The sequence below is a fragment of the Mandrillus leucophaeus genome, unplaced genomic scaffold (assembly GCF_000951045.1).
Source record: "Mandrillus leucophaeus isolate KB7577 unplaced genomic scaffold, Mleu.le_1.0 Scaffold555, whole genome shotgun sequence".
Taxonomy (NCBI): Eukaryota; Metazoa; Chordata; class Mammalia; order Primates; family Cercopithecidae; genus Mandrillus; species Mandrillus leucophaeus.
Window position 1 is genome coordinate 117,032 of NW_012105975.1, and position 18,665 is coordinate 135,696.

General features: G+C 53.9%; 1 protein-coding gene across 1 annotated transcript; it reads left to right on the forward strand.

Annotated features, from left to right (window-relative positions):
- The first annotated feature begins 5,187 nt into the window (after positions 1–5,187).
- NMUR1 (neuromedin U receptor 1) lies at positions 5,188–12,589 on the forward strand. The gene is made up of 3 exons (XM_011998073.1): positions 5,188–5,318; positions 6,675–7,569; positions 10,317–12,589. Exons 1-3 carry the CDS (start codon positions 5,316–5,318, stop codon positions 10,697–10,699), a joined length of 1,281 nt encoding a protein of 426 aa, XP_011853463.1. The 5' UTR covers positions 5,188–5,315; the 3' UTR covers positions 10,700–12,589.
- Positions 12,590–18,665: the final 6,076 nt, after the last annotated feature.

Sequence of the window (18,665 nt, forward strand, 5' to 3'; positions counted from 1 at the left end):
ATACAAAAATTAGCCAGGCATGATGGCACGTGCCTGCAGTTACAACTACTTGAGAAGCTGAGGTGGGAGGATCGATTGAGCCAGACAGGTTGAGGCTGCAGTGAGCCGAGATCGCACCACTGCACTCCAGCCTGGGTGACAGACCGAGACCCTCTCTCAAAAAACAAAACAACAACAACAACAAAAAACCACTCAACAGGAACATCTTCTGGCACCCTGACTTTCAGTCTTCACATACCTGGCCTTCTCTTAGCTTTAGACCAACCGTGCCCGTGCTGGTGCCTGCTCCTCCATCACACACCCTCAGTGCACCTGCCTTTGGTCCCCTTTCCCTGTGTCCAACAGTTGCTGTTGATACGCCCAGCACTGTTTACTTACTTCCTGATTCAGTCTTTATTCCTAAGAACACCCCAACCCTAGAAAGACGCATTCCGTATGCATGCACCACTGTCATTTCATTTCCACTTTCCGGTTCTTTGACATTATTTCCCCCAATTTAGTGTTATTCCCTTTGTAATGCTGACCTTCCTCGCACTCTGAATATTTACTGCTTTAGTATCTATTGGCTGTGGCAGCAGCCTGCCTTGGGAACAGGCGGTAATGGAGAAGGTTTGGAAAAGAGTAATTGAATTGACTAAAAGTGGCCCGCTTTTTAGTATCACGATGTGCCGGTGATTCTAATCATTGTCGGTGATAAACTACTACTCCCGCCAGGCGGACTGCCGCCTTAACACCCACTCCCTGGTAGGCCACTGCCTATTGGACAGGAGGAACTAATGGTATTCATAGAACACTTTGAAACTCAACCAAAACAGAAACATTTAGTGGTAAAGGCGCATTATGTCTGCAACTGACTCTCATAGTCCCCCCCAAAATATAGGAATCCTTTGTACTATTCTTTCAACTTTCCTGTAGGTCTGAAATAATGCTAATATAAAAGGTTAAAAAGGTCAGAACCGGGTGCGGTGGCTCACACCTGTAATCCCAGCACTTTGGGAGGCCAAGGTGGATGCATGACTTGAGGTCAGGAGTTCAAAACCAGCCTGACCAACATAGTGAAACCACGTCTCTACCAAAAATGCAAAATTAGCCGGGTGTGGTGGCATGCACCTGTAATCTCAACTACTTGGGAGGTTGAGGCAGGAGAATTGCTTAAACTGGAGAGGCGGAGGTTGCAGTGAGCCGAGATTGCACCATTGCACTCCAGCCTGGGCAATAAGAATGAAATTCCATCTCAGAAGAAAAAAAAAAAAAGTTAAAAGGGAAAAGAAAACAAAACTACTAAATTAGCGCAGCAAACTGCTGCAGACTAACAAGTTCCTGAGTCCTGATGCCGGTCAGCTGTTGCTGGGGGAGAAACTTTTGTTCTTAAACCTCCCTCTGATCGTGACTATGATACGAGCATTTATGAACGGGAAGACCCCAAGAGGAGCTTCTGTAACACACTCAAGTGTGGTTTGTCAGCTGGGAAGGCTGCTGGACTTGAGGGTGGCCTTTATTGCTTGGAGGGGTAGGTGCCACGAGCACCCTGTGGGCTCACAGTAAGATCTGGCCCCAGTCCAGGATGGCATGAGGGACACACAGGCCCTAGACATGAGAGACCCAGGCTTTTTCTGGCCTTCTCACTGTGTAACTTGAACATGTCCTCCCTTTGGCCACAAGTGGAGGTTGGGGCCTGGTACACAGGCTGAGCCCCTGGGAGGAGGTGGCTGGTGCCCTGTGCCCAGCACCCTTCCTGAAGCCTGCGGCCTGGCTGTCTCTGGGAGAGCTCAGGAACAGGCCTCATAGCCCTCAGGGGGCAAAGGACCAGACAATCCCCAGTGGTCCCCTCTAGGAGCAGGAGAGGCAGGGGCGACACTCCCCTGAGGTCTCCTCCACTGCTGGTCCCCACCCGGCTGCAGGGCCCCGGCTGCCTGCACTGTGGCCGGACTCCCTGCAAGCCTGTATGTTCCTTTCCACTGGGACTCAGCTCTCCTGCCCGGGGTGCTGGGGACCTTGCTCTTCCAAACCCTGCTAAGGACAGCTCCCATCCCAGCCTGCCTCCCAGCAGCTTTCTAGTATCTTCCAGAGAATTCCAGGCTCTTCAACCCTGCACTGAGTGCTTAAACCCACATTATCCCTCTTAATCTTCATGGTATCCCTGAAGGACAGGGGCTATTTTTGTGTTTTACAGGCAACGAAGCTGAGGCCTGAAGTGCAAAGTGGCTTATCTGAGGCCACACTGGCAGAACATGGATTCTCACTCTGGCCTCACAGCCTCCAAAGCCTGTACTCACTGTGTTCTCTGCCTGGCTTGACCATCTCTCCCACCAGTTTCTATGAGCAGACTAGGACTGGTGGCTCAGGGAGCATGGGTGGATAATCACACACAAGCCATGTGGCTCCCTGAGGTGCAATCCCAGCCCCCAAGTTGGGAACCCCATCACCTGAGGGGCCCAGACCTTCCTCCTCTCTCTCCTGGCCATGGCCAGGCTGACCCTGCAGAGCAGAGCTGGGTGGGGAGCTCTCTGACCTTGGGAGGTGCCCAGACGGGTACAGTGACTCCCCCTTGCTTCGGATATTTACTGTTCTGGTTCTCCATGTTTGCCCGATGACACCCAGTGATGGGGGGTCCTGGGTGGTCCCCACTGCCCAGGCTGCAGAACAGTGCCTCCCTTGCCTCCAGAGCTATAGTGTCCCCAAGCTCATCTCATCCTCCCTGCCTCCCCTCTGTAGGCAGTAAAGTGGGATGGGTGTGGGGCGTTTCTAGGGGAACCATGGGCTTGCCAGGAGCTGCTGGTCACCCCAAGGCTGAGAAGGTTCTGGTTTAAACCTGCCCTGGGTTTAAGCAGCCCCTCTTGGCTCTCAGGGAATCAGCAGGGTAAGGAGGGGATACGGAGCTACTCACATGCCTCTGGCCCCATGAGTCCTGCACATGCCTGGGACCTGGGTGGTATCTCAGCAGCTCCTGGAGGTCCTGGTGGCCCCCCCAAGTGCATTTGCTGTTGTGTAGAGTTGGGTCCTTGACCCCCTCATCTGGGCAGATGCCCACCAGCCAAGCTTAGAAGATAGATGTATACACCCAGAAAACCGAGGGACGCCACCTCAGGACGGAGCAGGAGCAGCAGGATGTCATACATTTCTGATGGGACACTACCGTGGTGGCCTTGAGCTCAGGCCCAGAGGCCAGGACCCCTAGGGCCCTCTGCACAGTGGCAGAAGTGAGGGCCACAGCCATTGTGGCCACTGAGCCTCTCCTTTATGGGGGCTGCTCTTTAGCGTTTGATGGCTGCTAGTGCTGTGCGAATGATGCAGCCTGCTGTAGGGATTTCTGACTGGCAAGAGTCACTCTGCCTCTGCAAGGCTGGGTGGGTCCTTCCCCATCCCCTCCAGGGCTGTGTGCACCAAAGGGTCCACAGGGACTTTCGGACTGCTCAGAGTGTGTGCAGAGTGGTATGTGTGTATGTGTGTGTGCGGTGGTATGTGCAGAGTGATGTGTGCATGCATGTGTGTGTACATGCATGTGCATGTGTGTGCGTGCGTGTGTTCCAGTGAAAGGCTGGGGTCCAAATGCTCATCACTTGCTATAAGCAGCCTGTGATGCCACAGTGGGCTCTGTTGCTGAGTGATGTCATCCCTCCATGACCGTCTCTTGTGTTGGCAGACCCGTTTTTGAGAATTTCTCCTGGACTAGCTCATCCGGGGCTGAATAGTTAATTCTCAGGGCACCACAGAATCCTTTCTCCTAAGGCCCTGGGGACCATGTGCCCCTGCACTTCCCACAACCGTCCCCTGCCTGGGACTCTGTTTACATGTGGAGTTCGTGGGAAGGCCGGCCTGGTGCTGGCGCCTTGAGGGCCCAACTCCCATCCCCAAGCCCAGACAGTGACTTATGGAATTGGGCGGCAGTGGGGAGGAGAAGGGTGCAGGAAAGCTGGGGGAAGAAGGAGCCTCCCACCACTAAATGATGACAATCCTACCCCACATTTCTTGATTGCTGGCCATGTGCCAGCCTCTGTGCTGAATCTTGACGCTCAGTGTCTCATGTCATCCTCACAATAGTGGCGATGGTGGTTAGCGCACTCTACAGGAAGGGGAACTGAGGCACAGAGCTTGGGAGCTCACAGGGGCTCTCGGGGTCCTGCGGCTTTGTAGCCTCTCCTGGCGCTCCTCAAAGTGTGATTCCTGGGTATGGGCTCTCCAGAGAGCGTTGGTCAGACATGAGGATTTCTGGGCCTTGCCCAGACTAAGGAGACCAAACTCTGGGCAAAGGCCCCGGAACCAGCATTTTAGTCTGCGTGATCCGTCGTTTCTAGGGTCCCTAGAAGTTCCTGATGAAACAGCTTCCAGCTAAGGAGCTGACTGCAGGACTAGGGAGTGGGGGCAGGTGAGGCACTGGGATTTGCATGTGGGCAGTGTGGGGGAGCAGGAGGCTGTGGCTAGGCATCCTTAGCCTTCCCTAAATTCCCTCCATCCTTGTTATACCCCCACCCTTTGTACAGTGATGGGGGCAGAAGAACATTTGAACGGATAAGGGGGACAGTATTTGGGGCTGAGGACCATGGTGAGGAGAGGGTGGCCCAGGGAGGCAGGTGAGGAGTGAGGGGGTCCACCACCAGGCTAGACTTGGGTGTGCTCTTTTTCAGAAGGCAGCGGGGGGCCCCAAGGAAGGGTTTTGAGGCGTGATGGTCATTGGTGGCTGTGGGAGGATGGACTGGGAGGAGAATGGGGGCTCCTGCCCAGTCCCGCAGGGCCGAGCCCCTGGACTTAGGGCCTGGAGGCCCCGAAGGGAGCGGCGGGTGGGAGGGGCTGCGGAGGCCGCAATCGTGGGCCCTGGGATGGAAGAAGAGGGCTAGAGCCTGGGAGGATGAACCCCACCGGCGCATGTCGACTTCAAGGGGCTAGTGGGCCGTCCCTGTCCTTGGAGGTGGGTCTGAATGTGGGGCAGGAGGAGCTGGAGGCCGCAGGGACACTGTGACACAGGGTTATGCTAAACTCAGCACGCTAGAGAGCGGGAACCGCATGTGAGCCCCAGGTCTCTCGGGCTCCTCCTCTGCAGCTGTCTAAGGCTCGGTTTTCTCATCTGTAAAATGGGTTAGCGAGATAACGCTGCTTGTGAAGACGTCGCCTGCGACAGCCGCGTACTTCGCCGGTGCCGGAGGGGGCGCCGCCCGGGCTGCAGGGACTGCACTGCCCCCTGGCGGCGTTCCAGGTCGGACAGGCGGGGCGTAGTGGGGCTGGGACAGCCGTCAGCCAGTCCAGTCCACCGGCTCCCGCGCCGCGTCTGTGTCAGTCGCTCAGAGGGTGGACGCCGGGGTCTCGCGGGCCGCAGGCCGATGGTAGGTGCGCAGGCGCCGGCGTGGGCTAGGGCGCGGCGGCTGGGCCGGGGCTCGGTGCGGGCAGGGTCGTCCTAGAGCGGGAAGAGTCCGAGGGCTCCGTCGGGGCGCCCCCCGCCCCCGCCACTGGGGAGCCTCGCAACTTCTCGGGTCATTTGTGTCTTCCGGCCAGGGGCGCCACGGGGCTGCGGGCTTGCGACCCTTCCTCGAGGACCGGGGCGCCTCCCTCGAGGACCAGAGTGCCTCCCTTGAACCCAGGCTGGCGCCTGCGCGTTCTCAACTGGTCCCCGAGGCTCTCGCGCTACTGTGCGGCAGGGGTGAGGACGGGCGGGAGGAACGGTGTGGGGCTCAATAGAGGAGAGGGAACCCCAGAACTGGCAGTGCCAAGGGCGTCAAATATGGAGACTGAACAGTTCAGGTGAGAGAAAACAGAAAAAAGAATCAACTTGTGGATCAAGTTTAATTTGTAGTGTTTAGCCTTGACACTCCCTCACTTGCCCCTCATAGTGACTGGGTCCCCAGAGCAAGGGGGTGATCCCCGTGCCCTTCCGTATGCCAGGCAGGCCCTGTGTTAATATCTTTCATGGATTAAACTCCCTGGATCCTCCTAATAGGGAAACAGCCTCAGAGAGGTTACCTCGCTGAACGTCACACAGCCTGGGACTGGGGATGCTGGATTCGAATCCAGGCAGTTGCTTCTAGAGCGCTTGCTCTTGAAGACCCTGCAATACCAGGCATTGTGCCCATTTTACAGATGCCCAAACGAGTGCCTCATCTAGCATCATTGCTTGAAAGGGGAGACACCCAAGATCTGTCATTTATTCAAAGGTTCCAATAGATCCTGAAATTTAAAATCAAAACCCCACGTGTTTTTTTTTTTTTAATGTAGATTTTTACTTTTTGTTTGTTTGTTAGTTTTGAGACAGGGTATTTCTCTGTTGCCCAGACTGGAGTCCAGCGGCACGATCTCGGCTCACTGCAACCTCTGTCTCCTTGGTTCAAACGATTCTCCCACCTCAGCCTCCCAAGTAGAATTACAGGCGTGTGCTACCACACCCGGCTAATTTTTGTATTGTTAGTAGAGGTGGGGTTTCACCATATTGGCCAGGCTGGTCTTGAACTCCTGACCTCAAGTGATCCACCCGCCTTGACCTCCCAAAGTATTGGGATTACAGGTGTGAGCCACCGCACCAAGCTTATTTTCACATCTCTGACTTGTGGATGGAAGAGTTTTTTCTCTCAGTGGTGCCTAAAATAATGGTCATCTTAGTGCTAATGTCACCTTTGGCTTGATGAGTTAAGACAGAGCCAGCATTCCCTGAATGACCTTTCTGGGCATTTCTCCCCTCTGTTCCACAGATTCCTCCCTGCCTCAATTGCTCTGTCCTCCCTGGAGACCTGTACCCAGGGGATGCAAGGAGCCCCATGGCTTGCAATGGCAGTGCGGCCAGGGGGCACTTTGACCCTGAGGACTTGAACCTGACCGATGAGGCACTGAGATTCAAGTACCTGGGGCCCCGGCAGACACAGCTGTTCGTGCCCATCTGTGTCACGTACCTGCTGATCTTCACGGTGGGCGCTGTGGGCAATGGGCTGACCTGTCTGGTCATCCTGCGCCACAAGGCCATGCGCACGCCCACCAACTACTACCTCTTCAGCCTGGCCGTGTCAGACCTGCTGGTGCTGCTGGTGGGCCTGCCCCTGGAGCTCTATGAGATGTGGCACAACTACCCCTTCCTGCTGGGCGCTGGTGGCTGCTATTTCCGCACACTGCTGTTCGAGATGGTCTGCCTGGCCTCAGTGCTCAACGTCACTGCCCTGAGCGTGGAACGCTATGTGGCCGTGGTGCACCCGCTCCAGGCCAGGTCCATGGTGACACAGGCCCACGTGCGCCGAGTGCTTGGGGCTGTCTGGGGTCTTGCCATCCTCTGCTCCCTGCCCAACACCAGCCTGCACGGCATCCAGCAGCTGTATGTGCCCTGCCGGGGCCCAGTGCCAGACTCAGATCTTTGCACGCTGGTCCGCCCACGGGCCCTCTACAACCTGGCGGTGCAGATCACTGCGCTGCTCTTCTTCTGCCTGCCCATGGCTGTCATCAGCGTGCTCTACCTGCTCATTGGGCTGCGACTGCGGCGGGAGAGGCTACTGCTCATGCAGGAGGCTAAGGGCAGGGGCTCTGCAGCAGCCATGTCCAGAGACACCTGCAGGCTCCAGCGGCGCGATCGGGGCCGGAGACAAGTGACCAAGATGCTGTGTAAGTGTCACGGCTGGGAAGAGGGGCTGAGCCAGGTACTGGGGCTCCTGGGGTCTGGGAGAAGGGGCTGAGTGTCTGGGTTTACAGGGGGCGAGGAACTCCTCTAGTCTCGTGTGTGTGTGCGTGTGCGTGTGTACATGTGTGCATGTGTCTGAGTTGCACTCTTGTGTACTCTTTTAGATTACCCTACTAGAATCTTACACCAAAAATACCTATTAATGGCTAAATGTAAGACTGACTGTGTAATTTATGGAGTCCAGTGCAAAATGAAAATTCAAGGTCCCTTTTTCAAAAATGAGTAAGACAGCAACAATACAGCATTAAACCAAGCCCAGGACCCTGCTAAGCTTGGGGCCCTGACTCTGGAACCAAAACATAGAAAGGGCAGGGCATGTGATTGGGCTCCAGGATGACAGAAAATGGGATCTGGACCCTCCAGGTCTCAGGTCTCTCGTCGTCGTCTTCTTTTTTTTTTTTTTGAGACAGGGTCTTGCTCTGTCACCCAGGCAGTACAGTGGTGTGACCACGGCTCACTGCAGCCTCAACCTCCCAGGCTCAAGCGATCCTCCTGCCTCACTCAGCCTAAGTAACTAGGGCTACAGGCATGTGCCACCATGCCCAGCTAATTTTTTCATTTTTGTAGAGACAGGGTCTCACTATGTTGCCAAAGCGGGTCTTGAACTCCTGGGCTCAAGTGATCCTCCCACCTCAGCCTCCCAAAGTGCTGGGATTACAGGCATAAGCCATTGCGCCCGGCTCTTCTTGGTTATTAACGTGTCTTGGCCTTGTTCTTCTCGGCAGCAGCCTGCGAGGCATGGCCACCGGCACGTCGTCGTCTTTCCTGAGAAACTGCCCTCTTCCCTTAGAGATGAGTGAAAAGTCCCAAGAAGGATTCTGATGGGTGGGGCCTAGGTCATGCGCCACCTCCTGCGCCAGAGTGGCAGGATGCCAAGGTGCACAGCCCCCAGTGGAACTACATAGTGGGATCTGGGGGAGCAAAGTCCCCCAAAGAAGGGGAGGAGGGTGTTGGAGAGGCCAGGTGTCGAATTTCCCCCATGCCATGTCTGCGGTTCCCTGGGAACCACAGGAGTGACCATTTATCTAAGGAGCCCCAGCCCGAGGCGAGTCTGTAAAGGCCAGGCTCAAGGCACAGGGGATCAGGCTGGAGATGTGCAGATTAGGGGAGGCCAATGTACTGGGATGAGGCTCTGGATCTCTGTGGCCTGGACCTGGCTCTTTTTCAAAAGCTGTGGCCCTGGGGAAGCAAGGCAGACCGATGCTAAGCCGATCAAAGACCCGCCCCATTCACCTACCTGCATCCCAGCTCAGCCCCACCTCAGCAGAGCCTGAATCAGGCCAGTGGGGTGAGCCAGGTCAGCAGAGGGCCACGGAGACTTTGGACAGAGCCAGCTAACTGGGGGCCGCCCCATCCCCAGAGTGACTCGCTCCTCTCGCCCCTCAGGCACCGTCCCAGAGCCCAGTCTTTGTGCAGCTCCTGAGGTGGGGCTGACCCCAGAGCTGTGTGCATGCCTCCCAGCTCTGCACTGTGGAACCGTGCTCAGGACCGGCCGCCCGCTGCCGCCCTGCCTCCTGCCTGCTACCCCGTCCCCTCCCTGAAAACATGGGTGGGCAGAGTCTGCAGTAGGTGCTCAGCTTGGATGGCTCACCCCTGGAAGGTGGGCTTCCTGCTTGCTGGCCTTCTCTCTTCCTTCCCTCCCTCCCTTGTCCACTGTCCAGTGGCCCTCTGTGCACCAGGCCGGGTGCCAGGGAGGTTGTGAGCAACGTCCTTTTTGAAATCTGGAATTATGAGGAAAACCATGCTAGGGTATGATGGGGAAGACACTGCCCAGGAAAGCTAGTGAGTTGCAGCAGCAAACCCAAGAAACAAGAAACAAAAATCATGGCTGGCCCTGTGGCAGAAACCCAAGGAAGGGCATAGTTGGGTAAGAACAGGCAGCAGGGATTTGGGGAGAAAGAGTGAAGGTTTGGCCAAACGGTCCTACCTTTTGTTAGGGAGGGGGTGGGCAAGGGCCTGGCAAGTAAGTGGGGGGCAGGTTAGTGCAGGGCGAGACATTCAGATGGGCCTTGGGGAGCTGGGGGCTGGAGTTGAAAAGGCCAGGGGCCAAGGCAGGCAGTGTGTGTGTGTGCATGTGTGTGTCTGTGTGTGCATACGTGTGTGCATGCATGCGTGTGTGTGCGTGCATGTGTGTGTCTGTGTGTGCATACGTGTGTGCATGCATGCGTGTGTGTCTGTGTGTGCATGCATGTGTGTGTCTCATGTGTCTCACTCTCCCTGGACCCATGACCTACGGTCTGCTGCTCTCTGAGCACGTGCCCCATTCTTCTTCTTTTCTGTACCTATGCATCAGCAAGCACGGTCCCCAAGTGGGCATCCAGAGTGGCCCTAGCCCCACAGCCTGTAGCACCCCAGTGGCTCACCCAATTTCATATTCCAGGGTGAGAATCTGATTGGGCCGGCTGGGCTCAGGTGTCCATGCCTGGTCCAGTCGGCTGTGGCCAGAGGCAGGGACATGCCCCACTGCCTACAGTCAGTGACTATGGTGAAGGCAGCCTCTCTGAGAGGCATGGCCAGAACAGGCAAATTTCCAGAAACTTCCACGTGGGTGATAGGTGAGGGTGGCCTGTGGGATAGGAGAGGATGTGAGAATGGGTGACCCAAACTGAAGCCCGGGAAGGCAGCTGAGGGGCTCCGGCGGGCACTCTGCCTCCCTTGTCTGTCCCTGCAGTTGTCCTGGTTGTGGTGTTTGGCATCTGCTGGGCCCCGTTCCACACCGACCGCGTCATGTGGAGCATCGTGTCACAGTGGACAGACGGCCTGCACCTGGCCTTTCAGCATGTGCATGTCATCTCCGGCATCTTCTTCTACCTCGGCTCGGCGGCCAACCCCGTGCTCTACAGCCTCATGTCCAGCCGCTTCCGAGAGACCTTCCAGGAGGCCCTGTGCCTCGGGGCCCACTGCCACCGCCTCAGACCCCGCCACAGCTCCCACAGCCTCAGCAGGGTGACCACAGGCAGCACCCTGTGTGACATGGGCTCCCCAGGCAGCAGGGTCCACCCCCTGGCTGGGGATGATGGCCCAGAGGGGCAGCAAGAGACTGATCCATCCTGAGTGGAGCCTCAAAGTGGCTTCACCTGGAGGGGCCAGAGGGTCACCTGGAGCTGGGGAGACCCATCTGCCTTCCTCTGCAGGGATGCCTTCACGTACTGTCCCTAGTTCAGCCTAGAAACTCTGACCAGCACCTCAGTTTCCCTCCAAGGGAAACAGCAGGAGGAAGGATCCCTGATTGCTGAGGACTCACACTGACCAGATGCCACACCGTGCGCTGCTTATCCCTCCACTGCCACTCCCCCAGTTCAAGTCCTTCCCCTGCAGAAATATCACAGTTAGTTGGAGCTCAGCAGTCCTCTCTCTGGGGACTCCCTGCCAGTTTCTGAAACGGTCCCACGGGGTCCTTGCTGTCCTTCCCAGTTCCTGTTCAGGTTCTGGCAGGGGCCCAGGGATCCAGGGGACCTGGTTCCAGTCTCAGCCCTGCTGTCGCCACCTTGTCGTGTGCCATCAAGCATATCAGCCTACCTTTCTTTTTTTTTGAGATGGAGTCTCACTCTGTCGCCCAGGCTAGAGTGCAGTGGTGCGATTTTGGCTCACTGTAACCTCCGCCTCCCGGGTTCAAGCGATTCTCCTGCCTCAGCCTCCCGAGTAGCTGGGACTACAGGCAAGCCCCAGCACTCCCAGCTAATTTTTTTTAAATTTTTAGTAGAGACAGGGTTTTACCATGTTGGCCAGGCTGGTCTCAAACTCTTGACCTCAGGTGATCCGCCCACCTCGGCCTCCCAAAGTCCTGGGATTACAGGCATGAGCCACTGCGCCCGGCCAATCAGTCCACCTTTCTAGGCCTCAGTTCCTTGCCTGAAAAATGAAAGAGACGCTGGCTTTCCACAGTGTCGTGCTTTGGCACTTTAGCTGTGGTTTTCTTTCTCTGTGTGTGTAAGCCACCGCTTGTAATGAAACCAACAATACCCTCAGATTGACAGGGCGGAAATTATTATCTGCATCTTTATCAACCCCAAGCCCTACTTCCTCCCTGACCTCCACATGCCCTCCCCAACCTCTCCCAGCACAAGTAGGGCAGAGCCGGCATGGATGCTGACCCCACCACCACAGCCCACCTCCGTCCTCACGTACGTGCAGACTGGCTTGGGGGTCCAGTGAGCAGAGTATTGAACTTGGCTGGCCAGAGGGTCTCTGAGAGCAAGAGACATGGCCAACCAAGGGCAAGGAGCGACCCTGTGGAGGGTTCTGCCGAACTCAATGCAGTGAGAAGAGGGACAGGGGAGGGACAGGGACAAGTAATCCTTGAAACTGAGACCCATCCTGAATCCCTGCAGGCCAAGTCAGTGCTCAGCCAGGACTCAGTTCATGGAGGAAGCTTGTCCTGCTGCAGTCCCTGAGTCTTGTTCTCCTGAGAGAAGCCCTGGCTTCCATGGCTGGGAGCTGGAGGATGACCTGGGGTCTATCTGTCTGGGTTCTCCCTGCAGACAGCTTCCTACCTCATGCCCCTTGCTGGTGCTCCCTGCCGAGAAAGTGGAAGACGTGGTACAGGGTTGCAGATAATGTTTAGTTTTAAAAATTCATTTATAAAAATAATAAATGCTCATCATAGAAAATTTGGAAAGTGCAAATAAGCAAACATGAAAACATTTTAGAAAATGTAAAACCTCCCTAGTCAGGGGCTGGGGGGAAGGAGAAGTGATGAGTTGTTTAATGGGTGCAGAGTTTCAGTTTTGCAAAATGAAAAAGTTATGGAGATCAGTTGTGCAACAATGTGAAAATACTTATCAATACTGAACTATACACTGAAATGGTTAAGATGGTACATTTTACGTTATGTGTATTTTGCCACAATTTTTGTAAAAAGAGGATTAAATCTAAAGGAAAGAAAAAATTAAAGCCACCCATAACTTTACTCTGAAGCAGTAACAGTGGCATGTTTCCTCCTAATGATGTTTCATGTGGTTGTTTTATTTTATATACACAGTACACATACACAATTTTGTATCTGGCCTTTTGTCCAGTGGATGTTCTATCCAAGCTCACGCTTGCACTCATTTGACTGGTGGGCTCCACTCTGATAGGCCTTGGCCAGCCCCAGGGGAGTGGGACTCGCACAAACCATCTGGGTGAATTCCCAGATGCTGGCCAGGAAGGCCTGGATGCCCCCTGCCTACTCCCTGCCTACTAAATCCCTGGCTTGGGGGAGGAAGAGCCGTCCTGCCTGCCAGTCCTGCCCAGTGGACAAGTTCTGGGAGAAGCACAGGGGCTCCCAGAGAGCAACACAAGCTGGGGGTGGGGAGTGGGGGACACTGAGGACAATGGGAGACAATGGGAGAAGTGGGGACTTCGTGGAGGCCAGAGAGTGGATGAGGGAGCTGAGGAGAGGCTGGTTGAGGGAGGTGGTTTCCTCAGCGGGCCCTGAGCCTGCCCTAACTGAATGCACACAGTCAAGCCCTGAGTGGGGACAGGTCCTAAGAAGTGGGCCTTGGGGGAGGGTGGGGGACAGGGGAGGGGAGTGACTGCAGGGACAGGGGGATTCTGCAGAGAAAGGAGCCTGTGAAAAGCTGTGCAGAGCCGTGAGCACCTAAGCGGTGCCCTTGAGCTCCAGGGAAGTAGCCTTGGGGTGGGAGGGGAGATGCTGGATCCCAAACTGCAGGCTGGACCCTCAAGTTGTTTTCCAAGACCAGTTCTGGACTCCCAGAGGCCTGCTTCAGCCACAGTCAGAGGCGCCTCATGCTCGAGGCCCCCTGGACAGCACTATGAAGGGCCTCCACGTGCAGGCAGCAGGGCGGGTGGGCAGTGGGGTTGTTAGAAGGGTGCCCCTCTGGGCTGGGCGTGGTGGCTCACGCCTGTAATCCCAGCTCTTTGGGAAGGTGAGGCAGGTGGATCACTTGAGCTCAGGAGTTCGAGACCAGTCTAGGCAACATGGTGAAACCCCTGTCTCTACAATACAAAAAAAAAAAGTAGCCAGGTGTGGTGGCACACACCTGTGGTCCCAGCTACTTGCGAGGCTGAGGTGGGAAAATCACCTGAGCCCAGGAGGTCGAAGCTGCAGTAAGCCAAAACTGTGCCACTGTACTCCAGCCTGGGCAAATTGGAGTGAGGCCCTGTCTCAAAAAAAAAAAAAAAAAGAGGGGTGCCTCTTTGTGAACACCGTGTATGTCTCCGCAGCACATCAGCAACAAGTCCTGTTTGTCAGTCGCTGGTTCCCATGGAAAATGGGAAGAGCAGCTCTGAACTCAGCCCTTGAGAAACAGGGGTGGCAACGGAACAGGCAGAAGCAAGACCTGGCGAAGGCACTGGTCCCTGCCTGTCAAGTACCTGGCAACAGTGACAGCCGGAAGCGGCACCCCCTGCAGCCCTCTTAGGATGTGCTGCTTGCTCTTCCCCACCGGTCATGCTGCAGCTGCCTTCTCCTGGGACCCCAGTGCTACTCCCAGGCCAGGAGGCCTCCATGCTTCTCAAAGTGTCTAGCTCATCTGGGGCTCGAGTCACCTCCCCTTCGGACTGCGGTCATATCCCTCCTCCTCCTGCGGCGTTTAGGCCCTTTCTACTTCTCCTCTTCTCCAGCCCCGCTGCTTTCCCGGGGGATGTCAGAGTCCATGGGTGACCCCACTGCCACCCTGGGTGCCAGCTGGTGGCTCCTGCAGCTCTGGAGGCCCCACCCCAGTCTCCTAGCCCCTTGGTCACATCCTCACTCCTAGCGCCTCTAGGAGCTTTCCCATTTCAGAAAGTGTGAGCTCTTGACCGCTACTGCCTCCATCCTGCTCTCTGTTCCTGTGACATATTTATTCTTTCATTTTTGTTTGAGATAGGGTCTTGCTTTGTCACCCAGACAGGAGTGCAGTGGCACAAACATGACTCACTGCAGCGTCAACCTCCTGGCCTCAAGCAATCCTCCTACCTCAGCCTCTCAAGTAGGAGCGCAGATACACATCACCCTGCCTGACTGATTGTTTTCTTTTGTGTTGTAGAGACACCGTCTCGCCATGTTGCCCAGGCTGGTTTGAAACTCCTGGGCTCAAGCAATCCGCCCACCCTGGGCCTCTTAAAGTTCTGGGATTACAGGCACGAGCCTGCATCCGGCCATATGTATTCTTTAACCTCATCTAGACTTCCAGGTCCTACACTGCTTTCTCCCAATCCATCAGCCTCCTGAGCTTCACCTCTTTTCTGACCCCACCATCAGTTATATCTACCCTACTCTGCCAGCGATCCTGAAGGTGAGTATACTGGAGTAATTCTTCCCTTCTCAGAAAAAGGCTTAATTTCCTTGAAAATGGAAAGTCCAAGATTAGGCTCATCAACAAATAAAGCCGCATATGCCTACCCTTCCTTCTGTTAGGTATCTACTCAGCAAAGGTAAAGTGTGCAGCACTGCATGTCTGTTCTCTTCATTACCAGATGGCATTTCCAGATCATTCCTGGCATCTGGGAGCCTATCTCATTTTTGTACGCTTCTCCAAGTCTCCCCTTTTCCCTATTTTTGTCTTCCAATGGATCCATCAGGTTCTTGTTCCCAATTTCCTTGTAGCGTGCTTGCTTCAGCAGCACATATACCAAATTTCCTCGTAGAGAGGAGTTGCCTTGTAGGGGAGAGGGGGCACACCCTAGCATTTGAACTCCTTTCTTACTGGGGGGAATCTCTCACTGTGTGACTTGATGGAAGACCAAGCCCAGTCTCCCACTTACAGGGGTGAAAGAGTTCTGGACACTCTCCACTGCTGACATCTATTGGTACATGATGGACCAAGCCAGCTGGGTGACCCAGCATGGGACCTTTATCTGGAGCAAGTGACACTAAGACGCACAACAAGAGGGGCAGGCGTGTCCAGTGGCAGCAGCACTGACAGCAGTATCCTGCCCAGTCTGTCTTGGTTTCCGCCCTTTTTCCCAGCCAGGTTTTCCTGCCTTCCTGTTGATATTTGAACTATTGAGAGCCTTTCAATAAATTCTTTTTCTGCTGAAGTTGGCTGGAGTCATTTGCAACCAAGAACCTTAACAGATCTATCCACTGGCTTGAAGGTTACACGTTCTGTTTGTTCTACTAGCAGTTATCTTTACAGTCTCTAAGATTAGCAAATATTATGGATTTCTTTTAAACTGCAAACTACAGTCTGTAATATTCCATAATTATTCTCATCCCCCTCCTCCTCCTGGCAGGAAAAATGAGGACAGATTTCAGAATTTGACCCTAGAAACATACGTACACTTTTATTTTATCTTATTTTACAGAGACAGGGTCTCACTATGTTGCCCAGGCTGGTCTTGAACTCCTGGGCTCAAATGATCCTCCTGCCTTGGCCTCCCAAAGTGCTGGGATTACAGGCAAGAGCCACTGTGCCTGGCTCATACTTACATTTTTCTAACGGTCTAAACTTCTTCAGCACAAAAAGAACCCCAGTGTGCTTCCACTAACACACTGAGTTAGTAAAGTGGAGTGTGGAGGTGGTGAGCAAGGACTCTGGGGTCGGGATGCCCAGCTGTGACTCCGGTTCTGCTGCTAATCATCCTTACATGTCAGAATGACCTTAGGCCAAAGTCAGACTGGACTGAGAGGTACTGACATTACTAAAGAAAGAATGTACAATCTGCCTGCACACAAATAAGAAACTCAGAGGCAAACACTGACAGTCTGCAACATCATTCCAAATGGTGTCCAGGTTTCTAAGTCTACAAGGTGTAGTCTGAGGATGGTGGTGACTCTCTAAAGTAAATGTTCTTTCTGTGGCCTCTTCAAGGCAATACCCCAACCTAACATTCAAGCTTCTGCATAAGGCAGGGCAGGAAAACTGGGGACTGGGCAGGATCAAAGGCCTGATGCCGAGGTGCGGGATGGTGGGGACTCAGGGAAGGCGGAACTTGGGTAAGTAATGTGCCCTGGTCAATAAGAGGAGGCCATGGGCTGGAATTAGACTGGAGAACCTGGAAGCTACAGCCACATCCTATGGAACATCTACAAGAGTTTCTGCAATCTTTTAATCTAATATTCAAGCCCCTTCTTCAGCTCTAAGCAATATGGGCATCATTCATCCAACATTTATTGAGCACCAGCCATGTGCCAGGCACTGTTCAAGGCTGAGGCAGGGTGAAGGAGAGGGCAGATAAACATGCTGGCATATAGGTGTTTTGACAGCTGGAACTCAGGCATCAAAGAGAGGCACCTGTCCCAGCCGAGGGAAGGCTTCCAGGAGGAGGTGATGTGCCCAAGGCTCATAAAGTCCTGGGGAGAAAGGTCTGACTGGCCCCTGAGCTTTGGCCAGGGGAGCAGTTCCACCAAAATGGAATCCCGGGGAAGAGGGGGAGAGCCTAAAGGGCATGAGGGATGTCAGGAGGCAGAATGAACATTGGACAGGCACACACAAAAGCAAAGCAACTGAGGTCCACTGTCATCACTGTGGCGTGTGGACTTCCCTGGCTACCCTTCCTGGAACTTGGATTTGGAACCTTCCCTCGAGTCTTTCTCCCTGTTTATCTCATCTCCTTTAGATGTGTTCGGGCAGGATTTCTTTTATTTGCATTTTAAGAAATTTGAAAAAAGTACAATAAAACAACAACAAAAAAAATTGCTTCTATTCTCAACACCCAAATTAACTGCTGTTAACATTCTGGCAATTTGATTCCATCATTTTCCTGCATATTACCCCCCTTCAATTTAATGAGTAGGCTGGGCGCGGTGGCTTATGCCTATAATCCCAGCAATTTGGGAGGCCAAGGCAGGTGGATTGCCTGAGGTCAGGAGTTCGAGACCAGCCTGGCTGACATTGCAAACCCTGTCTCTACTAAAAATACAAAAATTAGCTGGGTGTGGTGGCACGCGCCTGTAATCCCAACTAGTTGGGAGGCTGAGACAGGTGAATCACTGGAATCCAGGAGGCAGAGGCAGTAAGCTGAGATCGCGCCACTGCACTCCAGCCTGGGTGACAGAGCAAGACTCGGTCTCAAAAAAGAAAAAAAAAAATTAATGAGTAACAGATTATCCCCAATCATTTGCTTTGTAAAACAACATTGCTGGCCAGGCATGGTGGCTCATGCCTGTAATCCCAGCACTTTGGGAGGCCAAGGCAGGTGGATCACCTGGGGTCAGGAGTTCAAGACCAGCCTGGCCAACATGGTGAAATCCCATCTCTACTAAAAATACAAAAAATTAGCTGGGCGTGGTGGCAGGTGCCTGTAATTCCAGTTACTCAGGAGGCTGAAGCAGGAGAATCGCTTGAACCTGGGAGGCAGAGGTTACAGTGGGCCGACATAGTGCCACTGCACTCCAGCCTGGGCAACAGGAGGGAAACTCCATCTCAAAAAAACAAAAACAAAAACAAAACACTGCCTAAAACCATCCATTGGAAGGCTGATGGTTCTCCTGGATGGATCAAGCTGGCAACACTCAAACGGTCTGATCAATTTTCACACCACTGACTGTGGAACCAGATCTGCAGCGGTTAAGTGCCCCCTAGAGGGACATTATAGAAGTACACAGCACCAAAAAGAATTCTTGCAAAACAGCTGAACCTGAATCTAACCAAGCTTCTAGTTTACAAAAACACTGATGAAGGAATATGGGAAAAAACCACAAAGTGTCAACCAAGTCCGGATTAGAGACAATTCTATAGGACAACTAACAGTTTCTTCAACAAATAAAAGGCAATTTTAAAGGCGAGGTTCTCTCTTACAGATTTTTAAAAGATTTATTGGCCGGGCATGGTGGCTCATGCCTGTAATCCCAGCACTTTGGGAGGCTAAGGTGGGAGCATCACTTGGGCCCAGGAGTTCAAGACCAGCCTGGGCAACAGAAGGCAATCTCTTCTCTACAAAAAATAAAAAATAAATTAGCCAGGTGTGGTGGTGCCCCAGCTACTTGGGAGGCTGAGGTGGGAGGACTACTTGAGTCCAGGAGGTCAAAGCGAGCCAAGATTGTGCTACTGCACAGCCTGGTGACAGAGAGAGACTCCATCTCATATTTTTTTTTTAAAAAAAAGACATATCAACTAAATGTAATGTGTGTGTGTGTGTGTATATATATATA

What these genes read in the sequence shown, in the direction of transcription:
- NMUR1 (XM_011998073.1), top strand. An exon ending in ACAAGTGACCAAGATGCTGT is followed by an intron (nt 7,570 to 10,316) that starts GTAAGTGTCACG and finishes CTGTCCCTGCAG; the next exon opens with TTGTCCTGGTTGTGGTGTTT.